We start from the raw sequence: 18,456 nt of genomic DNA, 5'->3' as shown, positions 1-18,456 counted from the left end.
CTCAACCCCATGACTCTTCTCTCCTTCCTGGCAGCCTGGCACCCTCCAGGAGACCAGCAGCAGCCCTGCCATAAATGCCATGTTGCCACACACCTCCCCTGCACAGGAATAGATGTCTGCTTTGCCACAGACAGTTGACAGTGATGCAAAGGTGCTTAAAGATATTTGCTTGGTGCATCTGAATCTGTGATTCGTGAATGGCTGCATAAATCACAGCAACCAACTGACACATGACCTGTCACAGTTAGCTTTACTTACATAGCACTCTTCAAACAGAGGAGAGGAGGTCAATTCATCTAATAGAAGTTTAGGTTCACTCTATCTTAACTTGATTTACCTTTGGCATACCATTTAAATAATAGCAATATCCGTAACCTTGTGCTCCCCAATAAGGCTTTGTTAAAAACTTACTGCCAGATCTAATCCACAGTTAGCATACAAAGTCTTATCTCTAGGTTCCTGCTTCAATGCCTTTGAGAACATGCTTAATTTAATCTGAACAAAGACACTGCCATCATAAGCCTCCAGTCTGATTTTCCAATCTAGAATATCTTTGTTATTAAATTTGGTGCAAGCCATGGTGCATACAATGGATACAATGAATTATTTTAAAGCACTCTTCAAGGAGAATTCTACTGCTTGTTAGACATCATTTATATCTGTGGGACACGAGATGTCACTTCCTATTTTTTTTATATGCCATATAAAAATGCAGTATTAGTCTAAACAACTTAGCAGTGAAAACCAGCAAGTTTTAACATAAAGTGTACTTTTTTTTAACCATTTGGGAGATAACTTTTTATCAAATAGTTTGTTCACTGTCAGTATGATCTTTTCAATCTATCCTAATTCCTTTGGAGGAATGGACCTCCTCAGTGAGTGTTTCTGCTTCTTTGTTGGAATCAAATACTGACAGCTGTTTCTGTCTATGCCTTAAGCTAGGATGGTAGCAGGGTCTGATTTGCAATTATCATTTTAGATGGTCAACTTTTTAAGCTATATCAAGTAAACCAGTTGTCATTAAAAACCCTATGCAGCCTGTTAGCAGGGTTTGTGTGTGCTACAAGTAGACATTCCTTTAAAGTACGGCTGATAAATACCAAGAAACTTTGTAACACTGCTGTTGTTTAATAACATAATTTACTGAAAGAAGCAGATTAAAGGAGGTTAGGCAAGGACAGTCATGGAGAAATCTGTGTGAAAACTATAGGAAATTGGTGTGAAGCCTGGAGGCAGCTGTCTTAAGGCACCAGTAGTTGCTTCCTGCTCTCTTTGCTCTGCCAGTTTGGGTCTGGCTGCATCCCAGTGCAGCTTTTTGCTCCAAGCAAAATGGAGACTCTCAATGTATCATTATCTCTGTAATGCAGGGGACAAACCAAAATACAAAGAGATTATTACTAGGCACAAGATCACACAGCATCACATTGCAAAGTCAGGAATTAAACCATGTCTTCCCAGCTATGAGTAAATACTCAGAGAAGTGATCCATCACAAACGGAGCATAGCAGAATGAATGCCGCTAGCTGGAATTCTTTATTTAATCACAAGATAAAGCAGATATTCCACCAGCTGTTTCTAGCATTGCCAGCTTTGCTTTTGGTTGACACGTTGCCATGATTGTTGTATCATCCTCCAGAATATTTTAAAGAATTTATATTGCACCTAAATCAAAGATGCTTTGGGTGAGGGATGGTGTGGTGCAGTGAGAAGAGATACATAAGAAATGAGGGTGCTGAAGACCCAGGTTTAAAGGACAGGTATGTAATGAGGGGCTGATGTGTGAAGTGTTCATTCCTGCAATTTCACTGATGCTTTCAAAAAAGCACTCCAGTTTATACCTTCTCATGGCATTCTGTGTCCAGGGAAGCAAAAGGTCCATTGTGGGCACGTGTTATGCTTCAGTGCAGTAATTATATTCTTTGTCACAAGTCCAAGATACGCAATTCAAATGATGACAGGAAAAAAACAACAACATAAAGAGGATTTACAAAGTTTAATTCATGTGCAGTGACTTTGCACTTCAGTAGTGTTACACAGGGAGAAATCTGGCCTTCAGACATCACGTCTGTGAGCCGCGTTCCTGGCTTTGCCTATCAGGTATGGCATTTGTTTGGAATGTTTGCTGTAAAAATACCTACACGTGGACTGAGAAAATGACTTTGGCGTGACCTTCGGTTAGCTCTGGTGGGGTGAGAGCCTTCAGAGACGAAACCATGCATTGGGGAAAGCTTTGCTTCTGTGCAGGAACAGCCCTGTGTACAACCTGCCCCTGGTGGCCCCTGTTCTCCTATGTCGGAACGTTCTGCCAAGGAGTGAGCGGGGCACGGTACCAGGTTGAACACTGTAACAGAGCCAGCTGGGAAATCCTGCACTGGGACTGAGCGCAGGGCTGAGCGCTGAAGGCAAAGAGCAGGAAGGATGGAGCTGATCTCCACCCTTTCGGCAGTCAGTTCGTGTTTCTGTTTCAGATGCAAGGACGTTTTTAATGGTACAGGAAGCTCCTCTGCCCCCCGAGGTGGCAGTTCTGCTCGCGGGTGGATTCCCTGAGCAGGGCTGTGAGGCGCGTCAAAGGCCGTGCGCAGCCCGTCGCCCCGCAGAGCGGAGAGCCGCCCCCGTCAGCCCGGCCCCCGCCACAGCTGAAGGGAGGCGGGAGCCACGCGCGACGGCCGTCGGGGCGCAGCAAGCGGGAGAGGTGGGAGGTGACGCGTCACGTGACGCGGGGCGCTTCCCTTTCGCGGGGGGCGGAGCCTCCGCCGCCTCCTCTGCTTCGGCGCGCGACGTCCGTTAGCAGGCGCCCAGGGAGGGGACAGCAACGGCCCTCCTTCGTCACGTGACGCTCCGAGGAGGGCGGCTGCGTCACGTGACACGCCATGGAGGAGGCGGCAGGGAGGACGCGCGGCCGCCTCCTCCCCCCGGCCTCCGCGGCCCGCCCCGCCCCCCCCCGCCCTGCGCTCCGGAGGCGCTAGCGGCGCAGCCCGGGCTCCGCGGCGCCCCGCCGGCCGGGCCATGGACTGAGGGGCACCATGGGCGCCAAGGAGTCCCGCATCGGCTTCCTTAGCTACGACGAGGCCTTGCGAAGGGGTGAGGGCCGGAGGGGGGGAGGCGGGAAGGGGGCGCGGCGGGCCTGTGGCGGGGGGGGCCCGGTTCTGTCAGCTCCCGGGGGCTGCCGGCGGCAACGGAGCGGAGCGCGGCGCGGGGGGGGAGAGTCGTTGTGCGCCTCGGGCGCGCTCCCCTCCCCGTGCTCGTTCTCCCCCCGTACACTCTTTAGCGCCGGGCCCTGAGAAGCGCCCGTCCCCGCGCCCTCCGCCCTGGCGGCGCTGCCCACACCCAGGCTCCGCCGGCACCGGCCGGGCCTCGTCGCTCCGCGGCCGCCCTGAGGGTGGCACCGGGCGAGGCGCGCTGACAGGAGCCGCCCGCCGGGAGCAGCGCTGCGCCCCGCGGGGCCGAGCCGAGCAGTGCCGTGCCGCTCCGCGTGCTGCCGTGCCGGGATCTGGCGCTCCCGGAGGGGGAGCAGCGTGTAAACACGGTCACGCTGAGCGCTCCCTGACAAGCAGCCCCGCTCCATTCCGCTGTCCGAGGACAAAGAGGGACCGGGATTTTCGAAGGGAGGTGGTTTGCGCGGAGAGGAATGTGAAATGTCTTGGAATCGTTGGGCTGTGTACGCGCGTGATGTCCTGCGGGGTCTGGCGGCTCACCTGCTCGGTGTTTGCAGTGCTGATAAATTCCGTAGGCTCAGAGCGGTGCGCGGCTGCCCTGTTTGTGTCTGCTCACACCTGAGAAGCACATGACTGATAGGGAGAGCTGGCAGGGAGCGGTGAGTGTTAATTGAAGGGGAAGTAAAGTAACGCCAAACGGAATGGTTATTAGATGTTTATTAGTATTCATCTTTTTTAATGGTGGAGGTGAGGGATGCCGTGTCAAGTAGGAAATGGAGCAGCGTATTCTAAATACTGTCAAGCAGAGGAAACAAATGTGTGATTCGAAGTCCTTTTCATCACAGATTCAGGCAGAGCAGTCTTGAAGAATTTCAGTTGAAGTGATTGTATCTGAAGCTCTTCTAAAGCATCTCTGTATATATAGCTCTGTATATTGTATGTATTTTTAGAGGCACTGGAGTCATAAACGTAGTTTAGTAGAGGTGTGATGTTGAGTATAACAGGAAACGTTTGAAATAAACTCTGTGGAGGAGAATATGTTCATTTGGTCAAGGCTGAAAGCTCATAAATTAGAAAAGCTGTTTGAAATCATGAAGTTAGATTTAAAGTTGTATATTGCTTCAAAGTCTGGAGGCTAATCTGGAAATTTTGTAGGGAAAAGTCACTTAACATGAAAGTAAGATTAATTCTGAAGTTATTTAAAATTACTACTTGCACAGCGAATGTAATTTTTCTCTTTAGTGTTATTCTATCTATATGAATCTTTCAGTGCTGTATTTTTGTAGGGAAGCAGAAGTTGTTTCAGGCTTTCCAGTACAGATGGATGCTTTGCTGAATGGTAGCCAGTGAACGTGCATAAAACAGGCTATCAAAACACTGTTACTAAGAAAATAAAAGCCACGTACATTCGTGATCAGTTGATGTACCTTATCTAATGTTGTGTCTAGGGTATTAAATGTTGAGACGTTTTTATATTCTGTTTATATTTCATGTATCGTAATTTCTCTTGGGGAAGAACCGAAAGGAGTGAAGGTGAGGAGAGTTCCTGCAGTTAAATGCTCACAATATAAATAACTGTAGCTAAAATGTAACTTCTGTTCAAAGAGAAGAAAATGTGAGGGCAGTGTTAATGGCCCGGTTGGCTCTGGAACATGAGAGATAGCACTGTGGTTCTTCTTTTGTTATATCTTGCTCGTGGGTGCAGGCAGCTGAGTGCCCTGTGGGTGGTGTGACTGGCGGGTGGCCCTGGTGGAGCTGTCTCATGGCCCCAGCTCAGCTCACTCTGTGTTACAGACTTCTTTCTCTCTTCTGCCCTTTAAAATTGTTGATTGTGTAGCTTTGGAGTGGAAAGTAAGGGGTTCTATTTTAGACGTATCTTTTCTTGTTAGGAGGATTGCTGAGGTGTAGTCATCTTATTTACAGTAGCCAGAGGCACAGCTTTGCCCGTTGCTGTGGGGATGTTAGAGGTTTTGAACTTATCTTTTAGCAGGGCTCTTCCTGATCCGGTAGACTTGGAGATTGACTTCTTTGTAAGGAACTGAAATTCTTGGATAGGTGATCATAGATGAAATGAAGTACGTATGTTGTTGCAAACTGTACATAATGAAATGGGTTTTCTCATCAAACTACGTTTGTTAAGAGTAATGATACAAACATGGTTCTTGGGTTTGTTGCTTTTTTCTTACCCCAAGGGATCTGACTGTGGTGATGGCAGCTTTTCGTTTTCCCTAGAGCAGTGCTACAAGTCAGGCAGGCTTCCCTGGCTCAGTCCGTACCCCTCCTGGATTTGGTACCTCGCTCTGAGGTTGCCCAGCGCCAGGCCTTATCTTACACTGAGAGATGGTGCTCTGAAGTCTGCCTTCTCCTCTTCCCCCCTTCCACTGGCAGCCATGGCTCCTGCTTCGCTGGGGGCTGCTGTGTGCTGCGTTGTGTTTAGAGCACTTCAATGAGGAATTCCCAGGAAAGAGATGTCTGCATGATATTAATTGATGGCTGGCTTATTCCTGATTCCTAAGGACTGTGTGTTCAAATGACTTTAATGCATGCTGCTTAAATAACATTTAGAGTATAAGACAGGCACACAGAGCATAAATCTATCAAGGTACTTCTAAATTATGAGATGAAGCAGCGATCGCAGAAACTTGGTCTCCTATCAAGATAGCGGGTCACGCTAACTCAGGCTGTTTTCAGCTTATGTATGGTAGATATTCAGTCAGGTAACCACTTAAACTGAGGCAATGTCAATGAACGGTCACGTATCTGTGCAATTTATGCTGGGGAGGAAGGCTGGGTTTTTATTCTGCTAAAAGCATGCTAACATTGCTCTGCCACGTGCTGGGGTGGAAGAGGAGCTGCAACAGCATCAGAGCGGCTAATGAGTATTGCCTTCAGAGAAAGTGGCTGCTGAGAGGTCTCTGGAGTCCCTTCCTACCCAAATCAGGCTTTGATTCTCTGCTCATTCATGTCCTCGAGCGTACAGATGTAGTAAGTCTGACAAAAGGATGACGGGAAGCTGACTCGCATGCATCAGTTGATCTCACCCCGATGACAAAATCCATGGGCTCAGCCCTTGAGCCCCAAGAGGATTCCTTTATTACTCCAGACTTTGAAATGAGCTACTTAAATCTGCGGTGCATTTTTAGGATCCTTATTGGGGCTGTCTGGATTCACTGGGGAGCTCATGTCAGCCGGTATCTGGTGGCTTTGGGGCTCTGTCACGTGATGAAAGCAGGTATGAATGCATCGCTTCTCACTTCCTGTTTATAAATCTGCAGAGCTGCAAGTAGCTGCTCGAATTCACAGAGCAGTAATTATTTCACAACTGTGGCACTTAGTTCTGATGCTTGTTTTGGGAGGATACCTCAGTAGCCTTAGCTGGACATGTAGTATTCTGCACAAATGACTTCTTAAACTTCAACAAATGGATGGAAAAAGGCTGCTTTTAGAACTTTTCAAGCTGCAGTGCTGCAGCAAAGTTGCAGTGATTACTTTCTTTTTTACTTCATGTTCCAAGATGACAGAAGTGATTGCTTTCAGTCTCTTCCTATTTACTGTTGGAACATTTGTGTGGTGAACTTCAGTCTGCTAATGGTGTTGCCTTTTCCGAGATGCCCTTTGTTGGTCTTCAGAAGAATTTATGAAATACCAGTTGAAAAGTTCTCAATGAGAGAAAATTGTTGTCATCTGATTAAACTTCTGTGAATGCTGTGGTTTTTGAGGGAGCGCTTCAACTGCTGCACCTTTTGAGTAGGCCTTCAGTGACTCTCGGCTGGCTCCTGAGGCCGGCTCTGCCAGGCACAGCCGTGAGCTGGGCAGTGAGTGCATGGTGTGGGATGGGCACACATGGGGTAAGTCTGAGAAAGCAGTGTTTAAGGGTGCGGGTGTTTGATGAACAGCAAGTGGTTGAACACCTTAACGCAGAAATCCCTCAGAACCTGTAAGTATGATTCAGTAAATGTTGGGAGTTCTCTCGTTTCTCACTTTAGCAGATTAAATGTATCTTTTAAGTAATAGTAGTCTCCTAACATTAGGTGCATTGTTATCCTGTCAGCGTGTTACTAGAGATTCGAATCAAAGCAGTCAGGAAAGCTGCCAAGTGAGCGTAAATAGATAATATCATTTCAGCCATGGTGGCTGGGAGCTGAGGGATAAGCTGAGCAAATCCTCATTTTGAGTGTTGAACAACTTGGCATAAGCTACGAGTATACTATCTGGCAGTTATTTACATAATACATTTTCTTACATTGATGTTGTAGATTTAAGTGAAGAGCTGAAAGCATTCTTATGTTGTCCTAGAGAAGGCACAGCTGTATCTCATTGCTCACCTACCTCTTTCTGTTCTGCTTTGTCTTATGTTTTAATCAATGAAATCAAGTTATTTGCGGTCAGCTCTTTCTAGTCACTATGTAGTTGTTACTTGTGTGACTGCAGGCTTGGCTTTTTTTTGTTTAAATAGATATACATACCCAGAGAGATCGTTAAACTTTCATCCTTACAGGTTTCCAGGACCTGTCTGGATAAAGCCCTCTGCGCTCTCGTCTGAGTTGCTCTGACTCAGCTTTCAGTGACCTTCTGAGATGCTTTCCGACCCGATGGATGCTGTGAAATATTTCTGTTCATTTTCAACTTGGGAGAGACTTGTTTTTATGGAGTATAACTTCAGGCTTCTAAGTCTACCTGACAATATCCTGGAGAGATGACAAAATAAGACAAAAATAGGAACCTAAAAAGCTTTTCAAAATGATTTCAAAAGCATCTCTAATGAAATGTGGGAGGCAAAAAAAAAAAAATAAGGGTTTGGGGATGGCTGCTTGAGTCCTGCTGCACTTGACCCAGACCAGTATTGGGCTTTCTGACTGCTGGCACTGCATGAGAAATCAGTAACACAACCTTCTTTCCCTTTCTTATGCTTAAATTGAATCCAGCCTACTGTCTCATTTTGTAAGTATGGCATTCAGTTCTTTAGTACTCATAAAAAATGAAATTGCCTTCAAAACCTGGGTCTGTGAAGGGAGGACAAGCCACGTGAGAATAAAGAACATCAGAAAGCGATGTGGTTAGGTGAGACATAGCATGTCTGTTTAATTTTATAAATTCAGTTGTACAAGTGCTACTTTATGATAGCACCCATTGTGATTTTTCTGTAATTGAAAGAAGAATCAGACATTACTACTGTCTGTCACTTTTGAATGATAGCGTATGTTCTGAAAATTAGATGGAGATTTATTTTTGTTAGCTTCTGAATTCCCAAATTCATTCTAAACAAGTCGGTATGTGGGGAGCGTCTAATGAGTGTGTCTAATGGGTGCTGTAACCTTGAGGCCTTATCTTCACACACCAGTTATTTTTCAAATAATCCTGCTTGCTTTTGTCCAAGAAGAAATTCAAAACACAGTGAACATGCAGAAAGGAAACGGAGGAGGCGCAGAACAAGTGTTGCATTTCCAAATACTGGGATTGTTTCTGTCTACCGAGCCAGTTATTTCAAGGACTGCTGTAAGCCAGAGCTGTTCAGCTGTAGGCTGTTTGTTGGTGGGTTTTTTGCTTGTTTGTTTTTAGGACTCCCTGGGTTATTTAAGTAGCCTGGCGGTTGGCGAAGCTTTTCCCAGCCGGGAGCTGCGCACCCCACAGCCAGGCAGGTGCTGTGGGAGCTGCTGTCTGCAGGAGCTGCACAGGGTGTTACTGCTGCTGGCTGAGGGGCCGGGAGTGCGTCCAGAAGAGCTTGGTGTCATGGCACAGGATCCCTTACAGAATAAAGTGCTTATGGACACCTCCGAAGTGAAGCTGTGTTCCCAGCAGTGGAGGTGGTGTGAGTTTTTCTGACTGTCCTTGACTGGTTGGTTCTTTGCCCTTGTGACCGGTGACACGTTGGCTGTCAGCACTGTTAGTGTGCCCTAGGTGGCCAGCAGCAGCAAGCTATGTGCTAGCAGCAGAAAGACTCGAATAACACGCGGGACTTGGTGTGCAGAGGAGATACTTTGCAGCATGTGATGTTCATTCTGATCTGCTCCAGGTCAGCGCTGGCTGCTGGCTGGGTGTGTGAGGGACACGTGGTGGGATGGGGAGTGTGGTGAGGGCACGTAACATGAGTCTGCAGGCACTTCTTCGTGCACATCTTTAGAACTGCATTTTGCAATCTATCCTTGGGTAATATTCATAACAAAAACAGCCTATTCCTTATTTAGGTTCCTATATAGGAAAGAAAGTTTTGGAGGTTAATTCTAAATAAGGCTTTCAATCTTTAAGTACTTTTAAAACAAGTTACTTAATTAGTTATTGCTTGAAGCAGTTGTTTTTTGTTTAAGTTATAGTTAATCTAGATTACTGTGAATATCCTTGTGATATTTGCAGTATTGAAGAACTACAGAAAGCATCTTTAACATTTAATTTTCATATGAAAAGGTCATTTACATAATGAGACAATGAAGCCTTTGGGCGAAGATGAATGCAGAAGAAAAAATCCATTAATGTAGATTCTGCCTCTGAGTTTGAAAGGATCTGATTCACAAAACTTTGAATACTATATTATTGCTAGCACTTACTGGAAGGAAAATACCCTGCTTTCCTGAAGGGTGGCAAAATCCTGACGCACATTCTGTTTTGTGATGTCTGAAGGGACATCTCGCTTTTGTTAGTGGTGGCTGTTTCTGCATAGATCTGGTCTTCTCAGCTGAGCTGTATAATAATCATTACTTTTTACATGCCGAATCTTAGCACCTTGGAGAAGTGGGTTTATCACTCACCTGTGCTTACAGCTGAGCGTGGTTGGTGAAGGCCTTGTAGGTAAGGATGGGCTTGGAAAGAAGGCCCACCTTCTGACTGCAGTTTTATTAGACTGTGGGGAAAGCTGGTCTGCATTTCTGATTCTTAATAGGTCTTCATTTGGAGCAAAATACATCTACATATAATTTGTTGTGTTTCAACCAAATCTGTTTACAACTGGTGCAGGTTGCAATCAGTCACAATAATCTTTTGTGCAGGCACTTGGGTCACTCATCCCAGAAACCAAAAATCCCTCATTTATTTTAGTTTAGTCCTGATGGGAAGCTGAGTTCCGTGAGGCAGAGATGTGTGCTTGTAAGTTAAACAGTCTAGCAGTTTTTAAAAATGACTTCCTTTGAAAAAGTCAACTAACATTTGTAGCAAGGCCTTCATTTGCCTTTGAGGCAAAATGGGTAAGCCTGATAAAGGTTTGGGCAATTTATAATCAAAGCAGTTTGCAGTGGCCAGGGTTTATTTCCCACTGTATGCTTTATTTAATGTAAAAGCGGCTCAGGCACAAAATTTACCTCCCCAAATCACCGCTTGTCTCTTTTTTGCTCTGTGATTTCCTCTGCTGCAGTGATTGGCTCTTGCAGGTAGGTGACAGGCATGTGGAGGACAGGCCATGGTCTGTAGGGTCTTTTAATCCTCCTCCTTTGTGGCCGGCAGAACAAACCTCCCCCACCACGTGGAAGCTTGCAGATGAGGCCGGCAGCCAGTTGTGCTTACTGCATGCTGTGTCTGGGGACAAACCAGTCAGCTCTTCTGGATGCTGCTTGTGAGCTGAGCAGGTGAAGTGTTCACCTGTGCATTAAGGAGGAATGTGCTTCAAACCATCCTGGGTTCCTGGGAAGCTAAGTACCTGCTGCAGGGGGAATGCGGAGCTGTGCTTTCTGGTGTCTTATATAACATTATTCTGATGGTGATTTCTGTGTTTAAAACCTTTGAAGCTGTTTCACTTGGAGCCTAGGTAATTGCTGGCTTCTTGGAACTATGCACAGGGTAAAAAGAACCATGTAACTTGGCTCCAAATCAGTTTCAATATAAAACTTTAACCTTTTTTTTTAAATTGTAAATAAATAACTTCAATGGCTCTGCAACATCAGATCTTAGATTGCAAGGAAAGGGGAAGAAAAATTATGATGTGCTTTGCAGCCTTAGAGAAAGAACATTGAGAAGCAAGATTTGATGCTTCAGGAATAATGTTGCAATTGTTTAGAGTCTGAATTGGATCCAGGAGCTCTGAGAGGTAAATCCACCGCTCCAAAATAGGATGTGCTTCATTCTACATAGAGATATATTTCCCTAATGTTAAAAATAACACCCATTACAACCAACCCACTTCTGATTCTTCCTCACATCAGCTATGTTTGGTATTCACATTGAATAAATTGAATAAACTGGTCTTATTTTTGTTCTTAGTGGTGTTTGTTATCTTCCTTTCATACCATACAGGTATTTAGCATAGAACACACGTTTGTATTTCCTCTGCATTTTGTATTGATATTCCTTAGTTAATGCACAGTGCTTATGGTATTCCTCAGGTTTTGTCCTGCTGCAGGCTTTTATGGCCTGTCCAGTCATGAACTGAAAATCTTGAACAGGTATTGTCACAGCAGGACTCTGCAAATGATCCAAAGACTGATTTAGTTGAATTTTGGCAATTATTTTAAGTGAGCACTGTTGATTTGTTAGTTTGGGGTGTTGCTACTTTGAAGATCTGAAACCTCAGATGGAAAAAAATTGGAAGATTGTGAGCAGAACAGGAAGTGCAGCGTGCAGTAAGTCTGCGTGGAAAGCACTGCGAGTGGGGAGTCAACAAGTAGAACTGCAGTTCTATGGATTTAAATTTCTTCTGTAAATGAACTCAAATATGGCATCATGAATCTATTTTGGGCTGAAGAAGTACTTCCTTTCAGACCGTGCTTCCAGTACTTAAATGTCCAGAAACAAGAGCTTCTCTGCACTGGAAATTTCCTACTCTTGTGAAGAAGAATTTTACTGCATTTTATCCGATGTTGTGGTACAGTTAAATACTGGATTTCAGCTCAGAAATTAAGGAGGTGAATTTGCTTCATACAGCTGAAGCAGCATTGCTTTAAGAAAAGTAATTGCTGGCAGTGGATGTGAATAGTATTACCTGCTCAGTGTTCCATAGGGCTGTTAATGAAGGGTGTCATCAGAGGAAAAGTAAAACAAATACTTTATGGTCCCCCATTCTCAAACGCTGCAGCTAATGACATTAATGACAAGTTCCTTCTGTTCCTAAAGAATTATAATCAATCTTTTTGCCATTGACAAATTCCCCCTCCCTCTTTTTTTTTGTTACCCGCAGCTCTATTGTCTTCTCGAGGTCTTGGTTAAAGAATGGCTGTTGAAGTGTCTTGGAATAATTAATCTTATTCCCTAAATAATGAATAAAAATTGCTCCATTCAGATGTCTCAGTAAAGACTGAGCTATCTTAACACACTGCTTGGCAGTCACAATATGCAACAGGAATTGAAGGATTACTGCAACATAATTTTGGTATTTAAAAAAAAAAAGGTTATTCAATCTTTTTTCTTTTTTTCCCCTTCATATCTATTCTTTGGCTCTTGGTGGCTCATCCAGGGGATAAAGCTTTTCTTGGTTGTATTAGACCTAACCACAGAGCATATCAAAGGTATGACTTCTTGTGTGTGGAGAGCAGAAGATTTAGTTATTACAATAGGATTTGCCAATTTTCTGTAACGCGAATACTTAGCATTTATGTGACACTTTTAATCTTCAAAGAGCTTACTTCTCACAGTTACCATCCTCAAAAAGAATGCCATTAAGTATTATTAGCCTGTTTTATCCATCTGTAAAGTATCTCTATCAGGGCACTCACTGTCACGTTGCTATTTGGATTATGTTTGCTTCAAGCAAAGCTAATCAGCGCAGGTTCTGTGACAGCCCTCCCCATAAGGCTGTGTGGATGGGAATTGCTACATAATAGCCCCAGCAGTGAAATAATCCTCCCACCATCTGAGCAGTGGAATCTTATTGGCTATATTTTATATCCTCAAGAATTAAAGGAGCCTGGTTTTACGTGCTCTCCAGTCCTACTCTGTAAGCTGCAGAAGAACGCTGAAAGAACCTGAAATCTCTGCAGGTCATTAAAAGAACTTTTACTGTGTGTACTCTTGCAAATTTAAATGCAATAGATTGCAGTCTTAAAGACAAAGTAATTACCGTAATCAATTAGAGAAGTGGTAAACTTGTTCTCAGCAGGTCCCAAAGCTGTTTCCAGCCCTGGTTCACCACGGATGGCACTGCCCTGGCCGTGGCCCTCTCCAGGCATCCCTTCTTCTTTCCAGCTCCGGGTGTTCTGGAGGAGTTCTCCCTGCCCCTGGAGAGGAGAGTGCCAGAGCCACACAGCCAGCCGTGGGAGCAGCGCAGGAAGGGCAGGGAGCAGAGGCATGCACCTGGAGCAGTGTTCAACACAGAACAGCACAGGGTTAGGGGAGCCCTCACGGGGGGCAGCCCAGCATGGGGCACCCACTGCCCTGGGGCAAAGCCATCGCTCCTTGCTCTGCTCTGGGATTTTTTCCAAACGTTTTCCTTGCACATTTTTACCTCGTTGAAGATTTTTAATAATTGCTTTGGTTCTTGACAACTTCATAACCGCGGCCATTGAGTCACAACAAGGACTAATGAAAAAAGTAATAAAATTTCCATGTATAACTAGGATGAAGGTTCCTGAGGGAAATATTGAGCAAGTGATTACAGAGAAGATAATTGTCTGGTTAGAGAATTATATGCCCTGCGAATTTGATATTGAACCTGTAGAATTGTCACTTAAAAATCGAAATATTAGAGCTGTTAAAATCAGAGGTGGTAGTCGGAACTTGAGGTAGGTGAGTTTTGCTTGCTTTCTGAAGGATAATCAAGTCTGTTATTTTAAAACTCAGTTTTGATTATTTTTAGTAAAGGATGAATGCTGATGGCTGCAAATTACCGCTTGCCTTGTGCACTTGAGATCTGCAGGGCAGATTTTGCTATAGCAAGCTGTCTTTTATTCAGTAGTGACTGGAATAAGTAGTGGGATTTCTGATTTCTTTTTTCTTAATTATTTTGTCTCCTGTTTGTTGAGTATTGTGGACATCTTGATGCTTAAGAATTCTGGGGGGAAAATCACCATCCCTGATAGGTATTTTGTAAGCTACCTCACGCAGTGAGCTGAGTGTATTTCTCCTTCCTCTCAGCAGAGCTCTCTTTTTATTTAAATGAAATATTTTAGGCTTTTGATACATTAAGATCTTGTCCACTGTTGGTGCTGCTACTGCTGCTTACAGCAATGCAGGTGAGCTATGCGTGCTGCTTTGGGCTGGTGGTGTAAGTGGAAGTCACCAACTCACTGAGTTGCTTTCAGCAGTCACTGCTGCCCCAGTAGGATGGCAGTGAAGACAGCAGGTAGGATGTAGGTTCTGTGGTTTGTTACAGGGGCTTTTAATTGGCTCTCAGTTTATAGCATCCATGGCAGACTGGCTCCTCCTACTCTCTGTTGCACTGCTGGGATTCTGTCCTTCTCACCGATTAAAGCAGCTCCTTTGTACAGTGCTTTTACAGAGTGTTTTAGATCATTTATCAAACATCTGTCTGATGGAGACTAGAATTTAGATTCGTTTTAGTGTTGAGAGAGAATTAAGACAGGGAGAGGTTAAGTGTCTTTTGCTTGAATGTCTCAGGCAGTCTTAAAGAGCTGAATGCTGTGCTTTTATTCTTCTCTCTTGCTACAACAGCCAATTTTTCATGCTTTAGAAGGCTGCATTTCATATCTCGTTCTGCATCGTCACAGCATTTTATATTATTTTGCTTGGATCTTGAAGATCAGGAGAAGAGGCATTGCAAAGGAAGGCATTTGTGTCTGATCTTGACTTTCCTAATAAATGTGAAACAGAAATTTAAAGTGCGTATACTGTGCTCACTCTTTGCACGTGTTGTAGGCAGGGTGTATAATAATCTTGCTATATAAGCCATAAAAAACCATTAAGCCTAACTAAACACTTCTTTTAACCTTTATGTAAGCTTCCATCAAAATTAATACCCATTTCTTATAATGCTTAATGTTCATGTGTGATCTGTTGCATCTTAAGCAGCAGTGCTTGCTCCCAGACTTTGGTGTTACTCTTCATTGCACCTGAAATTCTTTAACTTTGCAAGGACAGTGATGAGCAGTGTGGGTATGTGTGAGTTGGAGAGGGCATTGCAAGAGCTGCAGGCTGGTTGTTGGTGCTGAGCAGAGACTGTGGTGCATGGTGCTTATTTCACAGAATCACAGAATGGCCAGGGTTGGAAGGGACCTCAAGGATCATGAATCTCCAACCCCCTGCCACATGCAGGGCCACCAACCTTCCCATTTAATATCAGACCAGGCTGCCTAGGGCCCCATCCAACCTGGCCTTGAACACCTCCAAGGACGGGGCATCCACAGCCTCTTGTTTCCTTCTTGACCACAAGTGTTCTTGGTGGTGTATCTTTGTTGTTTTGTTGTTGTTTTGTGTTTTTGTTCTTTGTCATTTGTATAATTTGGACTGATTTTAGCTGTCTTTATTGCTCTTTGTGCTATTAACGTAATTTGTGAGAGCCTTTAGGGACTGATGAATCTAACCCAGGGATGTGTGGTAGGGCAGGCACTTCTGCTTGTGAGGAATTGACCTCAAGTTAACGATATTTTCTAGCTGTGCTTCCAGGCTAGGCGAGGAACCAGCAAGGAGCTTCAAGTCTGGGGCTGGGCACTTAGGCATGCGTGGTTTAAACTGTGGGTAGGGCTTTGTTCTGAAAGGAAAGCTCTGGGATGAGAACTGGCTGATAGGCACCTAGAGTGAAAGCAGCAGAGAGAGAGAGGGTGGCTTCCAGCACGGAGCTGTGTAATGATGTGGTTGGTTTTGGAAGGTGCCATATAACCCTGGTGCCATATAACAGCTGGGCTGCTGTTAGTTAAAAAAATAACACCAGGATCGTAAATCCATATAAACAGCATTAAGTTTAAATAACGTTATTAAACTAAAAATAACCTTGGCAATTGGGTGAGCTGGAGGTTTGTTACAATTACTCTAAGTTGCTGTGACACTTTTAGCTGAGGTTGCATGGTTTCATTTATACTTTATTAAACAAACTGGAGCTCCAGTATTCCCCGGAGGGTTGGATGCTGCACTAATCTTCTGTTAAACTGTCTGCAGTGTTGCTGGAAGGCGTCCAGCCAAGGTAGTGCTCTGGAGGTTTGCGCTGCCTAGTAAGGTTGCCTGGACAGAAAGGCACAGCCTGTGACCTTTCCTTTGGTGGAAAAGACATCTTGTTTCAGGGATGTGATGTGGCAGCAGGCTGACTGAGATACAATTGTAAGAATTAGAATTCAGTATGTAACTACTGAAACTTGCTTTTATTATTTGGAATTGGATCCTTACAATAAGAAGGTGGCTTCTGTAGTCTTGAGATATGTAGAAGCAGGCACGTGGTTCCAGTTAATAGCTGCATGGCTTTCTCTGCAATGAGATTGAGGTTCTGCCACCTGTTACTGGTAGGAATGACAAGATGTGTTGCTGTGTTGACTATCACAAGCTTATTTTGGGAAGTCTTAGGTGTGCTGTTTTTCACAGGTTGTGAATGCAGCAGCAGTGTCTGCGAGCGCAGCGTCTGTGCGTGTGTAGGGAAAGCAGTGTGGGATGGGCTTTGTGGGTGCTGTAGAGACAAAAAAGAGCTCCAATAAATCCAGGGAAGTGCTGCTCAAGGCTGCTGCTTGGAAGCTGAGGGCAGTGTTTGACATTGACCTCTTACTAATATCTTTATTTGCATAAGGAACACCTCTGACCTCAGTTGGGCTGCCTGTTCAGCGTAGGATTTGTGCGACTGAGAAGCAGTAGCTTGTGGGCGTGAGGGTGTGCTCACTTTTATCTCTGTAATGAATGTACTGCTTCTGGGAGTAGTTCTTGGCTAATTTGGGACTTATTTCTTCTCATCACACGCTACGTCTGTGTCAAATAGATGTTTTTTGTTGGGATTTTGTATTCAAATATTTTATGACTTCCTGACTTAAACACTGATAATATCTTTTATTTCTCTACTCATTTCAGTAGTACTTTCATGTGCTTTGATCTAAATGTATAATGAATTTATTTTTGTGGAGCTTTGCAGATGATTTGAAGTGGCCTGCTTCAGTCACTTCAGTGTGTCCTGGGGAGGGAAGGGAAATGATCATCTTTTCTGTAATTCCATGACCTGTTTTGTAGTTTCTATATGCAGACAATAACATTGTCATCTCCTGTGCTAGTAATTTACATTTGAAACATGACATGGACTGGCAGTATCATCTTATCAGCTACTTAATGTCATACTGACAGTTCTTTCTGAAGATGTGGGCAGTGCTGGTTGGCTTCTCCCTGCCCATCGCTGCCAGCCCATCCCTTGCAGGACTCTGGGCACTGCATGACAGTGCATTTCAACACCATATGTGCTGGGTAGCAGCAGCATCTCAACGTTCTTTTCCCTTATAATGGGTCTACACTTATTAAAATAAGACACAATGATAATAATTTGAGAATGTCTTTAGCCAAATTCTTATTTATTGGTAGCACCAATGTAGTGTGGATCCCACTTCAGTTGTATTTCTGAGATCCCCGGATTCTTTTTCTGGTTAAAAAAAAAAAAGAAAAAAAATTATCCCCAGAATCTATAATAACATTTGAAAAGAAACTGACCCAATTTTTGCTCTTAGGCACAGCTGTAAAGTCACCAGGCTACTTCAGTGCTGATGAGGTTTGAAATTCAGAGGGAACGTTTTGACATGATTTGCTTTTCAAGGAATGATTTTTTTGGATGAATTAATTGAAATGTAAAAGCAATAAAGAGTGCTGGATTAAGTTCTGAAGTGTTCTGTTTTATTTTGGCTGACAAAAACCTTGACAAGCTTTTGGCCATTTGGAGTTGCTCCATCTGACTGGTGATAGCAAGGAAAGGAAGACGTCTTCCAGTAAATAGAGTGAAGTAGCTGCCACTTACAGCATCAGTTCCATGGTGCCTGGATGGTAAATAGCTCTTTCTGCACTACGTGGGAACTTGCTGTAGATCCAGGACACTGTTATGCTCTGCAGCTTGATTTTGACAAAGTACTTGTTCTCTTCATTGAGATACTTCATGATGTCACTTGATGCTGGTGGGACTGTGGCAGTTCTGTGCCTTGTTCAGAGCTTCTTAAGCGCATTGTTAGAAAAATGCCTTACACTTGTGAAATAGGAAGGCAGGGCTGCTTTTGAGAACAGTCATGTGCAAGTATGGGTGGGATCTCTTCAAACTCCTCACGTGTAAAGCTTCTGAAAAGTTTGAACAGATTTCAGCTGGTAATGAGATTTTGACTATGTGGGATAACCTTAGGTGAAGAATTACTTTTAGTCCAAACTAGTTTTGCTGTTAAATTCTTGTTTTGCTCCACTGTCTTATAAGCCAGTACGTAGTGACCATAGTTTTTTTTTCTACAGAAAAGTAGGCTGGCTGTGAGATGGGGTTGTTTGAAGTGTGCTG

General features: G+C 44.2%; 1 protein-coding gene across 4 annotated transcripts in view; it reads left to right on the top strand.

Annotated features, from left to right (window-relative positions):
• The first annotated feature begins 2,940 nt into the window (after positions 1 to 2,940).
• Positions 2,941 to 18,456, top strand: part of USP32 (ubiquitin specific peptidase 32) — a 58,837-nt gene continuing 43,321 nt past the window's right edge. For 3 of the 4 annotated variants that reach the window (XM_048966611.1, XM_048966608.1, XM_048966607.1), the window contains exon 1: positions 2,941 to 3,081. In XM_048966611.1, coding sequence (XP_048822568.1) covers positions 3,024 to 3,081 — 58 coding nt within the window. In that variant the 5' untranslated portion in view covers positions 2,941 to 3,023. Of the gene's footprint in view, positions 3,082 to 3,754; positions 3,815 to 18,456 lie in introns of those variants that run through there. The other variant, XM_048966609.1, reaches the window with a different exon arrangement.

Source organism: Lagopus muta, chromosome 20 (genome assembly GCF_023343835.1).
Source record: "Lagopus muta isolate bLagMut1 chromosome 20, bLagMut1 primary, whole genome shotgun sequence".
Lineage (NCBI taxonomy): Eukaryota > Metazoa > Chordata > Aves > Galliformes > Phasianidae > Lagopus > Lagopus muta.
Note: the sequence above shows the minus strand (reverse complement) of the source record. Positions and strands in the feature narration are given on the sequence as shown.